This window comes from Propithecus coquereli, unplaced genomic scaffold (assembly GCF_000956105.1).
Source record: "Propithecus coquereli isolate 6110/MARCELLA unplaced genomic scaffold, Pcoq_1.0 Scaffold156, whole genome shotgun sequence".
Classification (NCBI taxonomy): Eukaryota; Metazoa; Chordata; class Mammalia; order Primates; family Indriidae; genus Propithecus; species Propithecus coquereli.
Window position 1 is genome coordinate 6,927,860 of NW_012140080.1, and position 16,723 is coordinate 6,944,582.

Below are 16,723 nucleotides of genomic sequence, written 5' to 3' on the forward strand. Positions count from 1 at the left end.
GCTTGAAGTGACAGGCTCAGTTGATTTTTAAGGAAACGCCTGCCAAATGCTCAAGCCTGAATAACCATAGTTTGTCAGTGGCTCCGTGGAGAACTCAGCGAGTTCACTCACAGCTGAGATGGTCACATGCTGCCAGCCGCATCCTCTGCACTCAGCACATGCTTATATGTACCCGCCATTTGGTCACACAGAGTATTGAAGGATGTGTGCTGTGGAGTCTAGATTGAATAAACTCAATAATTTTTATGCTTTCATATGGACATTGTTCAGTGAAATTAGCACTTTATTCATTTATTTTTATTGCAAGTGCCTGGTGGTGAAGAATACCCCGAGTACTACTAAAGTTCAGTGCCATTGCCTTGATTCATGCCCAGGGCCAGCAGTTTTTCCCACTGTTGCTTTGCATGCAAAGTCAACACAGTGAAAAAAGGCAAATCATGTCATTTGTATTACTATGAAAATAGTTTCAAGTTTCAAGGGCCTAGAAATTCCTAGGGATCAGTGGATCATCCTTTGAGAAGTGGTGGACCAGATGATGCCCGGGTCCTGCCCTACCATGACATCTTAATCATCAAATGCGTGCAATCGAGACCCCCTTTGTAATTGTGGTATGAGGGAGGTGACTTGAACCTGTTTTACTGCCAAGGGCATTGCTGCAAACTGCTCCTTTTGGGTAATTGTTTTGGGAGGTGGGGTTTTCCCCTGGAGTATCTGAATCCTGTGAAGGATACTGAAGGATGAGTTGCTGTAGAATTTTGCTCTATTTTCTGGAAAGCATTTTGTAGGCCTTTGAGTATCTTGGCCATACTTATTGGTTGCTCAAGAGAAAAGTGCCAAGGATTGCTGGGTAGTTCATCATTTTTATTGCTAGATCAGCTCTGTACTTAAAGGATGACTTAAGAGACTGAGCTCCCTGCAGCAGCTCTAGCTTTTCTAGGCCAGAAGTTTGAATCTCCTTGGGAATGGTGACTAATGTCTTCCTCATTCTGTGCAGGGGATGCCCTGGGTGGCCTTTGGAGGAGGTTTGTAGTGCCCAGTAATTTCCCCTAGGCCGGAACTCTACAAAATTAGCTTTCCTTATTTTAGACCAGGCTTTACTATTTGGTCCTGAATTACTTCTGAAAATGTTGAGAGGTCCAAAATTTTAAACCAAGGAAAAGCCCAATAGGTCTTTTTTTGTTTCTCTTCCCACCCTCCACCCACCACTGATTAGTAACCATATGAATTTCCATTTCATCAACTAATTATTGAGCATAAGAGGATATTTTGGTTGATTCTTCTGGAATTACTTTATTTAGAAAACTAAGCAAATCTTGAGTGCTCACTAGTTATAGGCTACCGGGCTGAGAGTTGTGTAGACACCAGATATGAGTGAAGAATGGCTTCTGCCATCCCTGGTCTACCATCAGGAGGGGGTTAAGATCACATGTAAGTGGGGACAGGGCAGACGAGTGCAGGAGTAGTGAGCGTTTGTTGACTGCTGCGATATGCCTGGCTCTGTGCTAGTGCCTTCCTTACTAGTGTCTAGTAAGGTGCTACTGTCTCATTTAACCCTTACACAGCCTTGTGGGAGATAAGTACCACAGGTGCACCCTTCTTCATCTGAAACCTTTGGGCCAGATGCGTTTTGGAATTTAGAATTCTTTTTTTTTTTTGAGGAAGGAAGTAACAGTGTAGTGGTGAACTACATACCACATAATGCCTGTAGGAGGGTTTATGGTAGCACCTCATAAGCAAAAGATATTACTATTTCTGCAGCTAAACATATGAATACTCACACTTTAAAGAGACTGTAAGTAACCTTCCAATAGTTAAAAAGAATTTGCCACAGGATTTCAAATGACACTTTCATTTTCAGAGGTTTTGGGATTTAGAAATGATAGATATTGGACTGTGGACTGGTTATATTACAGGTGAGGAAGTGAGGGATAGAGAAGTTAAATCATTTGCCACAGGTGACACAGCTGGTGGGGGTGCTGCAGGAATTAGAAACTGGAGTTTCTAATAGCTTTACCTGCCATGTGAACCTGCTGTCTGTGAGGGGTGTGAGGGAGAGGCCGAGGCCCACTCTGGGGTTCACGCAGCGGGGTTAGTGTCAGCTAAAGCTTCACAGAGGAGGGAGCATTTCAGTAGCACCTCAAAGAATAGGTAGCATTTTAAGGTAAGGAGTTAGAGATGAGAAAAGCCATTCCTGGGGGAGGGAACATCATGGACAAATGCTTGAAGTGGGATCCAGTATTTTCCAGCTCCCCTAGAAGGGGGCCTCACTGCCTTTGTCCTCGCCCTTTTAGGATTCTTTCCACAAACGCTCTCTGAGGAGGTCCCCGGCCTTGAGCAGCACCATGCAGCCCCAGGAGGAGGAGAGCCGGAAGGTGGCCGAGCTTGCCACCTGTACCTCAGCCTGTCCAGCCCCCCAGGACGTCCCAGCTTCGAGCAGCAGCTCCACCTCCAGGAGCCTCCTGGGTCAGCTAAGTGAACTGATCATAGAAAAGCAGAAAACCCCTCCCAGCAGCCCTCCCCACCTGCCCAGCAAAGGGCTGCCCCAGGGGAAGAGGGCCAGCTGGAAAGATCTTTCAGAGGACAGCCCAGCACTGGACAGTAGCACAGACACAGACAGGACGCCCTTGAAGTTATACTTGCCTGGCGGGAATTCCAGGATGACCCAGGAGAGGCTGGAGAGAGCATTCAAACGGCAGGGCAGCCAGCCCCCGCCTGGCAGGTGAGCATGCTGTGCAAAGCTGACGGCTTTTCAAAAAGAAGTGCCACCTCTCACATGTTGACCAGTTGCTAATAGCTTCCCCAGGGACTTAGGTGCCTTGGTCTCTCATAGCAAGCCTGTGAGGTAGGCAAGGTAGGGTTGATTACGGCCAACTGGGAAGAAAACTACTCAGGAAGAGCTGCAGGGAAGGTTTCCTTGCCCCTTCTCACTTCTTCCCAGAGCCAAGGAAAGCTTTAGTAGATAGTCCGAAGCAAACCTGCAGGGACATGGCCAGGCAGATGTGAATAAGAGATGGTCCCTATGGGGGGGCCAGGGATACAGCGATGAATCAGCTCCCACAAGGCTCCTTTTGGGAATTATTTTTATTTTATTTTATTTTTTTTTTTACCTTATCCTTACTTTTATTCCTTCACAGTAGGCACTGATGATTCCTACGTTGATTGATTTTTGAATGTTAAACCAACCTTATGTTCCCAGAATAAACCCACCTTTGTTGTGACATGTTTTTATATATCACTGGATTTGATTTATTGTTTCATGTATGGTTTCTGTGCAAAAGTTCATGAAGGAGATTGGCTGGCATATTTCCTTTCTTGCAACACACAGCCTTGTCAAATTCTGGTACCTAGGTCCCTATTTTTCTCTTCTCTTGAAGAGTTAGTGTAAGATTGGCATTATTTCTTCCTTAAATATTTGGAAGAATTTACTGGAGAAAACTTCTGAGCGTTGAGCTGAAAGATTTTGAATTATATATTACAATTAAAAAATTGTTTTAATTCAAATTTTCTATTCTTCTATCAGTTTTGGCAAGTTTTATTTGGAGTTTGACCATTTTATTCATATTTTAAGTTTGTCAGTATAAAATTGTGTAATTACATTATCCTTTTATCACTTTAAAGTTTATGAGCTCTGTAGTGATGTCTCTGTTTCATTCCTGGTGTTGGTAATTTGCGTTCTCTCTCTCTCTCTCGACTAGTCTTGCTAGGAGTATATCAGTTGTATAATATTTTCAAAGAACCAATTTTTGGCTTTATATATTTCCTGTTTCATTGATTCTGCTCTTATTTTTATTGTTTTCATTCTACTTTCTTTGAGTTTAATTTGTTATTATTTTTGGTTTATTGATATGAATCTTAACTTATTCTCAACTTTCTTCTTTTGTAACACCTTTTAAAGCTACAGATTTCCTTCTAAGTAATGCTTTGTGTGTATTCCACAGGTTAATATGTTATATATTCATATAATTTAGTTAAACTATTTTCTAATTCCCATTGTGGTTTTTCTTTGACCCATGGGTTATTTAGCCATATATTGACTAATTCCAAAACATTTGGGGTACATTTCTGATTACCTTTTTGTTTTTGATTTCTAGCTTATTTCTACTCTGGTGATATATATGCTCTTTGTGATTTCAATCCCTTGATATTTCTTGAAATTTCCTTATGGCCTAGTATATACTTAAAGCTTATCTCTTATAATCAGCACGTATTTGAAGTTTTTAATCTTATCTGACAATATTTTAGTTGCAGTAATTATGTTATTCACATTTTTCTTTTACTTGAAGAACTCCCTTTAGTATTTCTTTAGTAGGTGCGTTAAAATTTTTTTTCTAGTTTTTGTTTGGAACTGTCTTTATTTTGCTGGTATTTTTGAAAGTATTTTTAATGAGTATAGAATTCTAGATCGGTGGCTTATATTTTAGCACTTTAGACATATCATTCCATTGCCTTAGACTTTCAGCATCTTTGTTGGCAAGTCAGCTGACACTTTTATTGTTACTCTTTTGAAGATAATGTATCTTTTTTTATTTTTTTTAAATCTCTGGCTACTTCCCTCTCACTCCCTAACCCTGCTAGCTTTTTAAAAGACTTTTTCTTCTTCTTTGATTTCTAATGGTTTGACTATGATGTGCCTAAGTGTGGTTTTCTTTGATGGTTCTTCTTGGGATATGTAGAGCTTCCTCTGGTTGTAGATGGATACCTTTCATCAGTTTTGAAAATTATTGTCTATTATCTTTTTAAATATTGCTTTTGTCCCAACCTCTTTTTTCTCTCCTGGGACTCCAGTTACATATATTAATATAACAGACTTTTCACTATATTTGTGTTCTATAGCTTTTTCTATTTTCTCCGTCTTTCTCTGCTTCTATCTGGATATTGTCTCTTGTTCTGTCTTCCAGTTCATGTCTCTTCTCTTCTATCATGACTAATGTGCTATTAAACCTATCTAATAAATTCTTAATTTCACTTATTTTAGAATTTCTATTTCTTTGTAAAAATAGATTTTTTTGAATTCTTTATCTTTTTCTTTATTTTCTTAAGCATATTATCCACTGCCATTTTAAAGTCTCCATCTAGTAACTCTGATATCTGCATCACCTGTGAGTCTGTTGCTATTGTCGATTTTTCTTTTGAATTTTGATAATTTTATCCTATTTCTTTGTATTCCTGGTAACTTTGATTGAATACCAGACATTGTATAATATGTAAATAATTGAATAGGTTCTGGTTAATGTTACCTTCCTCCAAAGAGGATTTAATTTCCTTTTGGTAGATATTAATCTCTTATTAGTTTTAGACTATATAAACACCTTCTCTCTTTCTGTTATTTATGTATCTAATAACTTTGTCCATTATGATCTTTGTTAAACTGAAGTGCTTAATTTGGGCATAATCAAGCTCTTGTTTGGCACATGATTTATATTTTTACAATTGTCTTTATTAAGTTCTTTCTTGCTTTTGTTTCAATGATATTCTCCTATGTTTTTTCTATTAACTTTGTAGGCTTAGCTTTCATATTTAGGTATTTAATCTTTTGTATTTTTTGGGATAAAAAGATCTACTTTTGTTTTTCTGTGTATGGTAGGACAGTTTTCCCATCACCATCTACTTTACAATCTGTTTTTTCCCCGTTGATTTGTGAAGCTACGTTTACTTTCTATTAAGTTCTCATATAGACATGGGTCTGTCTCTGAGCTCTCTATTGTGTTTCATTGGTAATTCTTTTTCTATTTATTTATTTAATTAGTTTTTCCCCCCTAAAACCACACCACATGACTACACTTTTGATTATTATGGCCATCGAGTTCTAACGTAGTGTCTTGATAGGGCCAGTCCGCCTCCTTCCCTGTTCTTTTAGGGTTGGCATAGCTACATACAGGTCTTTATTCTTTCTACAGCCCTTTTTCCTTGTTTCCCCAACATGTCTAGCTTGTTTCTACAGGAAGGAGAATTGGCTTGTCCCCTTGGTGTAAAGGCACTGCTCCCAAATAATCTCAGGACTGTCTCTTTCTTGTCAGTCTGTACTCAGAGTGGTTTCTTTGACTAACTTTACCTGTGCTCCCTCATCTCCATCCTGTTTTGTTGTTTTCACTGCACCTATCATTACCTGAAATTCTTTTATTTATTCACTTATCTATTATTTGTCTTCCACAATAGATTATAAATCTCACAAGAGCAGGGAACTTTATAATCCCTGTAGCTAGAATAGTACCGGTATACAGAAGACACTCAATGAATATTTGCTTAGTACTACTATTACTATTAACAACAATAACAATAGCAATAGGAAGACCAATAAGCTTTTGATATTGGCCTTTTTTTGTGCAAAACATTATTCTAAGTGTTTTAGGTAAAAGTTTGAAGCGGGAAATACTATTACAATTCCCATTTTACAGATAAGGAAACTCACTCAGAGAAGTTACTTTATTTACTCAAGTTTATGCATCTAGTAAGAGGCTGGGCAGGAATTTGAACCCAGGAATCTACCTCCAGAGTCTAGTGATGGAGCTTACCCTTCTAGTGGGAAGAGGCAGCCCACAACAACAAAACAAGTAAATATATAACATATCTGAGGGTTATAAGTGCTACAAGGAAAAATAAATCATGGAAGGCTGATAGGGAGCCCTGTGGACAGGGCTGATATTTTATAAAGGGGTAGCCAGGGCAAGCCTTTTAGAGAAGGTGACACTTGAGAGGAGACAGGGAACAAGCCCTTCGATCCTTGGGAGCAAATGCAAAGAGAGAGCAACCGTGCACCGACCCTGCAGAGGGAGCGTGTTGCTGGCTGAGCCTAGAGTGGATGAGGGAGAGGAGAGAGTGAGAGAGGAAGAAAGGGCTCAGTCATGCAGGGCCTGGGAGGCTGCTGAATGCACTGGCTTTTACTCTAGAGATAGGGGAGCCTTTGGAGGGTGAGCAGAGCTATACTGTGATCTTAGTTATGTTTTAATGGGATCCCTCTAGCTGCTGTTTTGAGAATAGATTCAAGGAAGCAAGTGCGGAATCAGGGAGACCAGTTAGGAGGTGACTGCGGTAGTCTAGAAGAGAGCTGAGGGTGGCTTGAATCATGGGCAGTGAAGGTGGTGAGACATGATTTAGAATATATGTGTATGTAAATATATACAAACACGCACATACAGTCATGGATCACTTAATAACGGAGATATGTTCTGAGAAATGCATCATCAGATGATTGCACCATTGTGGGAACATTGTAGAGTGTACTTAAACAAACCTAGATGGTACAGCCTACTACACACCTAGGCTATATGGTACAGCCTATTGCTCCTAGTATACAAACCTGTGCAGCATCTTACTGTACAGAATACTGTGGGTAATTGTAACAATAGTAAGTATTTGTGTATATAAATACATCTAAATGTAGAAAAGGTACAGTAAAAATATGGTGTTATGGTATTATAATCTTATGGGACCACCATTGTGTATGTGGTTCATCATTGACCAAAACTGTATGACTGTATCTCAGTGGGATTTGCCCATGGATTAGTTGTGCTGTATTAGAGAAAGAAAGGAGGCAAGGATAACTCCAAAGTTTTTTGGCTGAACAACTATTAGAAGAGGTTGCCTGTCCCTGAAATGAGGGAGACTGTGAGAGAAGCAGGTTTAGGTTGTCGTCATTGGGCCGCAATTCATACCTCTCGTCTGCCATAATACTTTCCTTTAGGCTGTTGCTGTTACTTTGCTGACTGGCCTCCCTGTGACCTACGGTCAGGGACCATGTGCTTGGAGTCCACACATGTGAGCACTGAGCTGTCCTATTGCTATTGTTGTGATAGGACAATTCTCTTCAGGCCTTGGGGTCTTATTGAAGCTGTTAAGGGACTGTCTTTCACAGGGCTATTACTAGAGCTCAAGTTAGTAACATTGCTCACAGCTACTGTTTGATGATAATAAAAGCAAGTCCCTGTCTTGCCTTTAAGTCAAGCACTTATATGTCCTGTGCTTGCAGCTTGAATTCTGTCTTGATCAGATTTCTAGCCCTCTCTTGGCCTCTATGCTCCTGTCTGTAAGTGAAAGGGTTGGATGGTTTGCTCTATAGGGCTCCCTAGCCCTTCCTTCTACACATGGACTCAGACATGCCTAGACCAGACTTCTGACTTATTTTGTGATCCAAGAATCACAATCAATGCAGCTGACCTCTGAGGCTTATTTTCTGTAAATGATGAATATATGAACCAGGGCCCTGTGACTTTGGTGTCCCTCCTAGACTGTGGGCTCCTCTGAGCTCCTATAGAGAATAGTAAAAGAATTTAGCAATCCGGAATCACCCCCCAGCCCAGAATATAAGGGTCTGTCGTGAGAGGCCTGATGTCTGCTGTTCTTGGCTGCAGGGTTTTGAGCTGGAAGGTAGGCTGGCTGGGGCAAGGTTAAATCCTTCCCCAGGTTAAACCCATTTGCCTATTACTTGTTTAATGGTTTCTGTCTTAAGTTAGGTTCTCAAGAACAGTCATTCTCAATCTGTGATCACTGGACCAGCAACATCTGCATCACCTGGGAACTTGTTAGAAGCATAACTTGTCTGACCTACTAAGTCAGAACTTTGGGGATGAAGGCCAGAAATCTGTATTTTAATAAGCCCTCCAGATGATGTGATACATACCAAGGTTTGGGAGCCAGTGCTCTAGAAGCCAAGCCTAAGACAGAGATTCAGGCGCATGTAATTTACTGTGGCATGCTCTCAGGAGAAGGGGAGTGAGGAAAGTAGAGGTGGGCAGGGGAAGGAGCCGAGGGACATGGGGTCTCCGCCTGATCCCATGGGGAGATGTGGAGCATGAATTAACTCAGAGTTAGTCTCAAGCAAGGGGGTGGGCTTTTTGTACCTCTCTGTCAGTCACAGGCTATGAACTGCCCATTCAGGAGTGGGGCTGGCAGTGTGCAACCTCCTAGGTGAGTCTGGTGTAGGGCATTTCTCCAGAAAAGGGTGTAGCTGTGAGCCCTTAGCAGCCGACATGGGTGCAACTGTCCAGGGTATCTGGAAGGGAGAACAGTGGCTTCCCTGCCAGTTCTCATGGCTCCTTCACACTCACCCAGCCCCCAGGTGTTACAGTAAAAATAAGCTGCAAAGCCTGTCCATGGACATCACCTTTGGTGCCTAGGATCACTGGTAAGGCAGGCCAAGCAGGGATCTTTTATAAATGGGGACTGAAAAAAGCTGTCTTCAGGCTCACAGCCAGCCCCTGCATCAGGACACCTGCAGCCCTGTTGGCAGGGGCACCACACTGACCCATCACTGGCTTCGCAGCTGGGTCATGTTCCGTCGTATCAATCAGATAGGAGGTGTCTCTTGATACCCTCTTGGTGTCCCAGCCCTGCTAGGTAGGCACTGGGGATGTCCATGAATGAGACAGCTCCCTGCTTCTGGAAGCCCAGGGCCTCTTGGGAGGCCCTGTGTAGTTGGGTGCTAGGTTGTGGCCCTGAAAGAGGAATGGAAATTCAGGGAGAAGTTAAGGGATGCTGCTGAGAGGGCAGGAGGGCCCTGGGCTTGAAGAGGCAGTGTTTAATGCAAAAGACTTCATGGTGAACCAGTGACATTGGGTGGAGGGGGGATGGCTGTGATTTTAGATCCAGGGGAAGATTAACCTGCCTTGTTCTGCTGTGGGTCTCTGCAGCCTCAAGACAGCCATGGCTCCAAAACCTCAGTGATTCTGCCTTTGTGTTCACACCAGTAGTCAATTCTAGGGTTTTAGCTCCTCTGACATTGGAGCTGTCTGGCAGTTTTTTGGGTTTTAGAGAAGAATGAACAGTAGGTGGCAGCAGATCACAACTCTGTTGTCAGTGCCCACAACTCCAGCTATTCTGTTTGATTGCCCTTTTTGCGTATTTGGCAGACACTCAGCAGGCCCTTACTGACAGTGTTTCATAAGCACTTTAGGGGAGAGAGACGAGTGCATCTTAAACCCTCCTGAGGGCTCCAATTCCTTTGGGAGCCCCCACCTCAGGGGCAGAGGCCGCCAGCACACAGATGCCTGTCTGTATCCTGAGAGGGAATGAATAATGCCAGCTGGGGCTTGGTGGAAGCTTAGCAGAGGATGTGGCATTTGCGGTTTATTGACTGTTCCTCATATCTAAGCATCCTGAGTCTGACAACAACTGCATTTCAGGTGACGAGTAATGGGTAGAATTTTCATTTTAACTTGACTCTGCACATTATTTGAACTTTACATCGGACAATTGAGGTTCAAAATTGGCTGACTCTTGAGACATATACATACCCAGTTGCTTTCCAGCATGCCGATCGTCCTGCATAAATAGGTGGCCTGCCTAGGGCTCTTGCACTGGTTCAGCCTCACATTCATAACCTATTCTGGGGACCTCTCTTCTGTGGTGGGTATGGCTGCCCTCCACACCTGCCAGTGATGCACTGTGCTCAGCCAGTTCTCTTCCCCAACTCTCAACCTGGTGGTCACATTATACCCTATATGTGTGCTCCCAGTCCACAGCAGAACACCATTTCTCTCTCCTTTTGAATGCTGGCCTCCCTATAGTAGACACAGGAGATCACATATGAGAAACAGCTCCAGTGCATCTTACATTACAGGCCATCCCAAGCCCTCCCAAAATGGGGTTGATGGCCTACCCTTGTGTAGTTATTAAAGCTCCCAGGTACCTTCAGTTCCAGGGTTTCAAAGTCTTTGATCTGATTCATCTCCCAGGGAAAATAGACTTCCCCATGACTTGGATTTCCTTTGAGATCAAGAAAGTGTAGCTAAAGAGGTGAGAGTGTGTCCTCACGTGTCCTTGGAAGGGAAGATGAATTATTTCATCTTGTCAATCTGTGGATATCAGCATGACAGCTCTGAGATCCCCTTTGGACCGTACCTGGGCCCTTGCCAGCTCCACCCTAGGTCCTGGCATGCAGGCTGGGAAGCTCTTCCATGCAGGGAAGGGGCATCTGTTGGATGGAAGGAAGCTGTTGAGGCTCTGAGATAATTTTTGGAGATGAGTGTGGGAGAGCAGGGATGGTATTATGGAGATTCTCTTCTCTCCTGGATACCTTTTGTCTCACTCCAAAATGCTCGTCTATTGCTCTGCTAGCTATATTCTAGCAGGTCCTGGCTTCCAGAACCCAAAGAAAGTCCCAGACAGAGGTCAACAGGACCAGAACAAGGGTGAGGAAGGTGAGGCATCTAGGATGCAAAATTTAAGGAGCTACTCACTTTCTACGCTATTCTACTACATGAACCTGAGAGGGAGTGCCTCCTTAAATTTTACACCTTACGTTCCTTGCTCACCTCACCCTAATGCTAGCCTGGTCAGCAGAGTTTGGCTGCTTCTCTTCTGTTCCCTCAGTATCATGAACAATCCTCAATATAGAATAATGATTTCATAACTCATCTTTACTTCTGTGAACTCCTTGGGGACTGGAATGGGGCTTTGCTTCTTTGTCTTTACCCAGCTATATTCCTGGACCTGGCAATAATAAATGCTGAGCAAATGAGAGAATGTACTTAGTAAGGAGAATGGAAGGGAAAATTATGCTAATCTGTCTGGAACAGTATCATGAAACTTAAACTGATAATCTTTTTTTTTTTTTTTTTTGAGACAAAGTCTCACTCTTTTGCCCAGGCTAGAGTGCCGTGGCGTCAGCCTAGCTCACAGCAACCTCAAACTCCTGGGCTCAAGCGATCCTCCTGCCTCAGCCTCCCGAGTAGCTGGGACTACAGGCATGCGCCACCATGCCTGGCTAATTTTTTCTATATATTTTTAGTTGTCCAATACATTTCTTTCTATTTTTAGTAGAGACAGGGTCTCGCTCTTGCTCAGGCTGGTTTCGAACTCCTGAGCTCAAACAATCCGCCCGCCTCGGCCTCCCAGAGAGCTAGGATTACAGGCGTGAGCCACCGTGCCCGGCCTAAACTGATAATCTTTAGTAGAACTGGAATAATTCAAACTTTATCTTCAATTTGCTTGTTGGCATTCATTAACTCACTCAGTAATTTTTTTTGTTCATACATTAATTTTACCAACTAATCAACCGACCAATCATCTGTCTAGCCAGCCAATCAACCAACAACCAATCAACCAACCAACCAACCAACCAGCCATCTGACTGACTCACCCACCAACCAACTAACCAAACAATCAACTGACTAATTGACCAACCAACCAACCAACCAACCCAACCAACCAACTAGCCATCTGACTAATTGACCAGCCAACCAACTAACCAGTTAACTAACCAATCAATCAACCAACCAACCAAACCAAGCAACTCACCCACCCAACTATGATGCCCCGTGTTTAAGTCATCTGGAATGTTGCCTTCCTCAGGAAGTCTTTCCTGATCTCGTCCCTGTACTTATACTTGGACATGATCCCCTTCTCATATGTCTCATGTGTATGTCACACCGGAGAGAGTGAGAGACAGGCTCCCTTGTTTCTCCTGCTCAACTGTCAGCTGCCTGAGTATGGGGGTGAGTTGTCTGTGACCCTACTTCCTTCAATTTTGTTCAGAATTGTTCCAATAAATAGTAATGGAGGTGAATTATCGGCTTTGCTGGGAGTTGGGTGTGGGGGGAGAGTAAAGTCTGAGGTCTTTCCCTTACTCAAGGAATTCATAGAAGAGCAGAATTAGTGATTTAGCAAATAGGAAAAGTCGCCTAAAAATATCAGGCTGTATCTGCCCCAGGGCCAGATGGATGGTGCTAAATGAGATCCATAGCCTCTTAGAGGAGAGGAAGGGGCTTCTTGTTGAGGCCGGGCTGAGCTAAGCCTTGAAGGTTAAGTGGGTTTGAATAGCCCAATCAGGGGCCATTCTTATTCTTCAGATCTTATTGCTGTGCTTGGAACATACTCATCACTCTTCTCTACCTTCTTCCAAGCCTGAGATTTTTTTGGGAAAAGTTTGCTGGTGTCCCTAGGGTCTCTTTCATTCCTAAAGACTGAAACAGCTCTTTTGTTTTTCCTCAGCCTTTTTTTTCTAGGGCCTGCATTGGGTTCTGCTACCTCTGCAGACATTTTTAGATGACAATGCACTTATGGTGGGTCATGGAGAGAGAGCCTAAGTGCATAGCTCCCCTAAGGATTGGGAAAGGGCATTGATTTAGGGAAAAGAGAGACATCCCTGTTCCTACCCTGAGTCTAACTGATAGGCTGGATGCCTTGGGGCCTGAGGTAGAGAGAGCTGAAGTTTGGAGTGGATGGACACCTACCCTCATGATTCTCTGGCTGGTTTTCTCAGATGGTGGCCGTGGGATGGAATTCTGCGTGACTTTCAGAGCTGATGTCTCTACCTTAGAAAGATGGCCTTTGATGCTGAGTTCTGTCAGGGGTATTTTGGGCAGAGTTCTTCAGATCACAAAGATGACCTGCCAGCGCGGCTTCCTGTAAAGCTAGATTCCGTGTGTGTGCCTCATTCCAGAAAATTCTACTTTGTTTTCTCTGTTCATTCCACAAGAAGTTACTAAAGCCATGGGATTTCTTTCATTTCCTGTTGAGGCCAGTTTTGCGGTCATAGGTCCCTCAGAAGTGGAGCCTTTTCCCAATAGAGTAAAACAGTTTTTGATCTCAATCTAAATACCTGGTATTTAGTTTTATTCAATTCAACAAAGCATTTATAGAGTGCCTCTTGCTTGCTTGAATGGTGTTGGGGAGAGAGATGCTGAAGATGAGGTTCTTGCCCCCAAGAGGCTGAGACATCCCTACACGTGTGTACTACAGGATTAAAAAGAAAAAAAGACAAACGTGACAAGGGGACCTGGCAGAGTGCCATAGAGATGGAATCTATTGTTTCAGCTGTTGATATTTATTGAATATTCACTGTCTGATAGGCCCTGTTGTAGGAGCTTTAGACGTAGTACCTCATTTAATCCTGATGACAACACCAGGAGGGTTATTGGATCCTTTATAGGTGGAGAAACTGACGTACAGAATGACCAATTGGTCTAAGTTCATGTCGGCCATCTGCCTCTAGGGGTAGGCATTATCCTTGTTCGCTGTTGGGGGAAGAGGACTGCTGAGGAGCTGGCATTATCAAGGACTTAGCAGTTTGATTTGATAATCCAGGGAGTGGAAGAATCCCAAGCCAAGGGACTGGTGTGAGCAATGGCAAAGGTGCAGGCAAATTGGTGTAGCTGGAATGCAGGGAATGTGTGAGGGCCAGGAGGAGAGGGACTGAAGGCCCAGACAGTGCCTTGAGAGCCAAACTTTCTTCTCTGGGCAACAGAGAGGGATGGAAAGTTCTCTTGTATTTTTGGTTATGTGGTTGTTCTTTTAACCAGGTGGAGCTGTGCTTCAGGAAGATTAGTCCAGGGGCCCAGCAGGACTGCGCAAGGTGACTGGCAGCATCCCTGGCCTAGGAGGCAGTGGGCTCTGGCCTGACTGTGCCAGAGGGGCGAGGAGCTGGGGATCTGTGGAGGAGGATCCACAGGACATGGCGTACAAGGAGGGCTGGGGACTGCAGGGCTAGGGGACTGGAGGCCGGGGAGGCTGGGCATGCAGTTAGCAGGGATGGGGCCACATGAAGGGAGAGGTCCTGGCTGGGTCAGGAAGCAGATGAACAGTCTGTTTCTGGACACAGCACATGGAGCTCTGGTTTCCACAATCAAGAGTGGGGCAGAAATGCAGGCCCCAGGGAATGTGCGCCGAGAGGTTGGGAGGAAGGGCGTTCGGGAGGGGCTGGCATGGGCCAAAAGCTGAGGACCTTGGAGGGGTGGACATTGCCAAGAGGGGCTGGAAAGGCACCAAGGTCTGAATCCTGCAGTGAGAGACCCATGTGTGTGGTATGGGGTGGGGCAAGGGAAGAGAGTGGTCAGAGCAGAAGGAGGACTAGGGAGCCCAGCCCCACCCAGGTGAGGGAGGAGACCTTCTCTAGGAGGCAGGAGGGTGGCAGCTTTGGACCCTTAGGAGAGGCTGGGAAGGTGACTGGGCCTGGTGAGGGGGCTTCCCCAGGTGGCTTTGGAGAGAGCACCCTGCATAGAGTGCTCGGGGCAGAAGGTCGACTGTAACGTGTTGAGGAGTGGAAGGGGTGAGGACACACGTGGAGCATGGAGCCTTTTGAAAGAAATTTAGAGGTGAGGGGTAAATAGGGACAGGGTGGCAGCTCAGGAGGGTACAGTGTTAAGCAATAGGGTCCTTTTTTTCAGGATGCCCAAGATGCGAGCATGTTTGCAAGCCAAGGGCTGGGTGCCAGCGGCAGAGAGGAAGAATTCAGCATTCATGGAGCCTTGCTGGTGGGGGGCGGGGTGTGCTTGGGTGGGGCCCGGGAGGGTGGGCAGCTCCAACAATAACCAGAGTCATTTTCTACCATACTCCATGACGAGAACTGATGTCTGTAATGATGGGCCTGGGGCATTACAAGTTCCCAACGTGCCTTTTAAATCTCCAGTGAAAGAGTCAATTCTGCTCAGCAGAATTTGTGAGTAACTTGAAATTTATTCCAATTAAGCAAAGCTTTGTTAAGTTACTGAGAACTGCTATTTGGGAAACATTGCATTTTATTGTATTCTGAGACTTTGAAACTTGGCTCACCATCTTTCACATATTTAGTAACTCTTAGCATGGTGAGGTTGAAAGTGCCTCAGATTTAGAATTGAACAGATTTGGGTTCAAATCCCAGCTCTGCCATATACTAACAGGGTGACCTTGAGCAAAAAAAATTTTAACCTCTTTGCAGCCTAGTTTCTTCATCTAAAATGTGGGATGATAATACTACCTTTATAGGGTTGTTATGAGGAATAAATAATATATATAAAATATTTGGTCTACAACGGTTACTTTAATAAATATTAGCTTTTCTCTTCTGCTATTTGGTTAGTCAAAACACCTGTTTTTTAAAAAAACAGATGGATGTATTCCTGAATAGATAGGAATTTTGTGAGATGGATGGGAAGTCAGGTTGGAGTCAGATTATGGAAGATTGTGACAGAGAGAAATGTTCCAGTTCATTGTAAGGGCCGTGGCCAAGGGAAGTGAAGAGAGAGTGTGCCCTGAGTTGCTGGGCTCGTCTGACCCTGGGCAAGTCTTTCCCGTGGAGCCAGGCGTGTAGTAGGCCCTCAGGAACATCTGTGGATTGAATGAATTTCAAGCATTCAATGTGAAGCATTTCCTCCTCTTTGCAGGAGTCTGGGTCCATTTGAAAGCTCTGGTGCTTGATGCAGATGTACCCTTTCACCCTCTTCTCTTCCAGAAGTTCTTTCCAGGCCAGGCCTGGACAGTGGGCTGGCACAATGGGCTGCCCTTGCCTGGGCCCATGTGGCTGTGTCCTCCATCTCATTACTTCAGCCTTGGGTCCAGGGTTTTATTGGATTCCGTGAAGGATAAAGACAAATAGAAAGTCTAAGAGAAGAGGATGGCATTCCTATAAGTGATGATGTTGCTTCCTTTGGTCCCAGTGTCACTTTGTTCAGCCTTTCTCCCTTTGAATAAAATTTCTACTGAATGAGAAGAAAAGAAAAGCAAGCAAACTGAAAAAGTCATGGGTAGAAACCAAGATGAAGTACTCTGCCACCTTCTGAGGACTACAGGCTGTTATGTAAGGCTTAGAGCAAGTTTATCATTTCATGTCCACCTCCTGACAGAGCAATGACACGTTGAGTGATCATGTTCCAGAGGCCGCTATAGGAAGGGCTTATCAACTTATAAGGGCATTTCGACAGTTGTCAAGGAGCAATCCTGGAGCTGCTTAGGAAATTCATTCACACCACAGACTTGTACCACCCAGTGTCTCCCCAGCTCCCTAAGAAATCTCAAGTCACTTTCTAGGCTA

At 44.0% G+C, this 16,723-nt stretch overlaps 1 protein-coding gene across 1 annotated transcript in view; it reads left to right on the plus strand.

The window, feature by feature from the left end:
* FAM188B (family with sequence similarity 188, member B) overlaps window positions 1-16,723 on the plus strand; it is a 110,624-nt gene that overhangs the window by 16,894 nt on the left and 77,007 nt on the right. Inside the window, exon 5 of the mRNA XM_012640718.1 lies at window positions 2,292-2,719. Coding sequence (XP_012496172.1) covers window positions 2,292-2,719 — 428 coding nt within the window. The remainder of the gene's footprint in view (window positions 1-2,291; window positions 2,720-16,723) is intronic.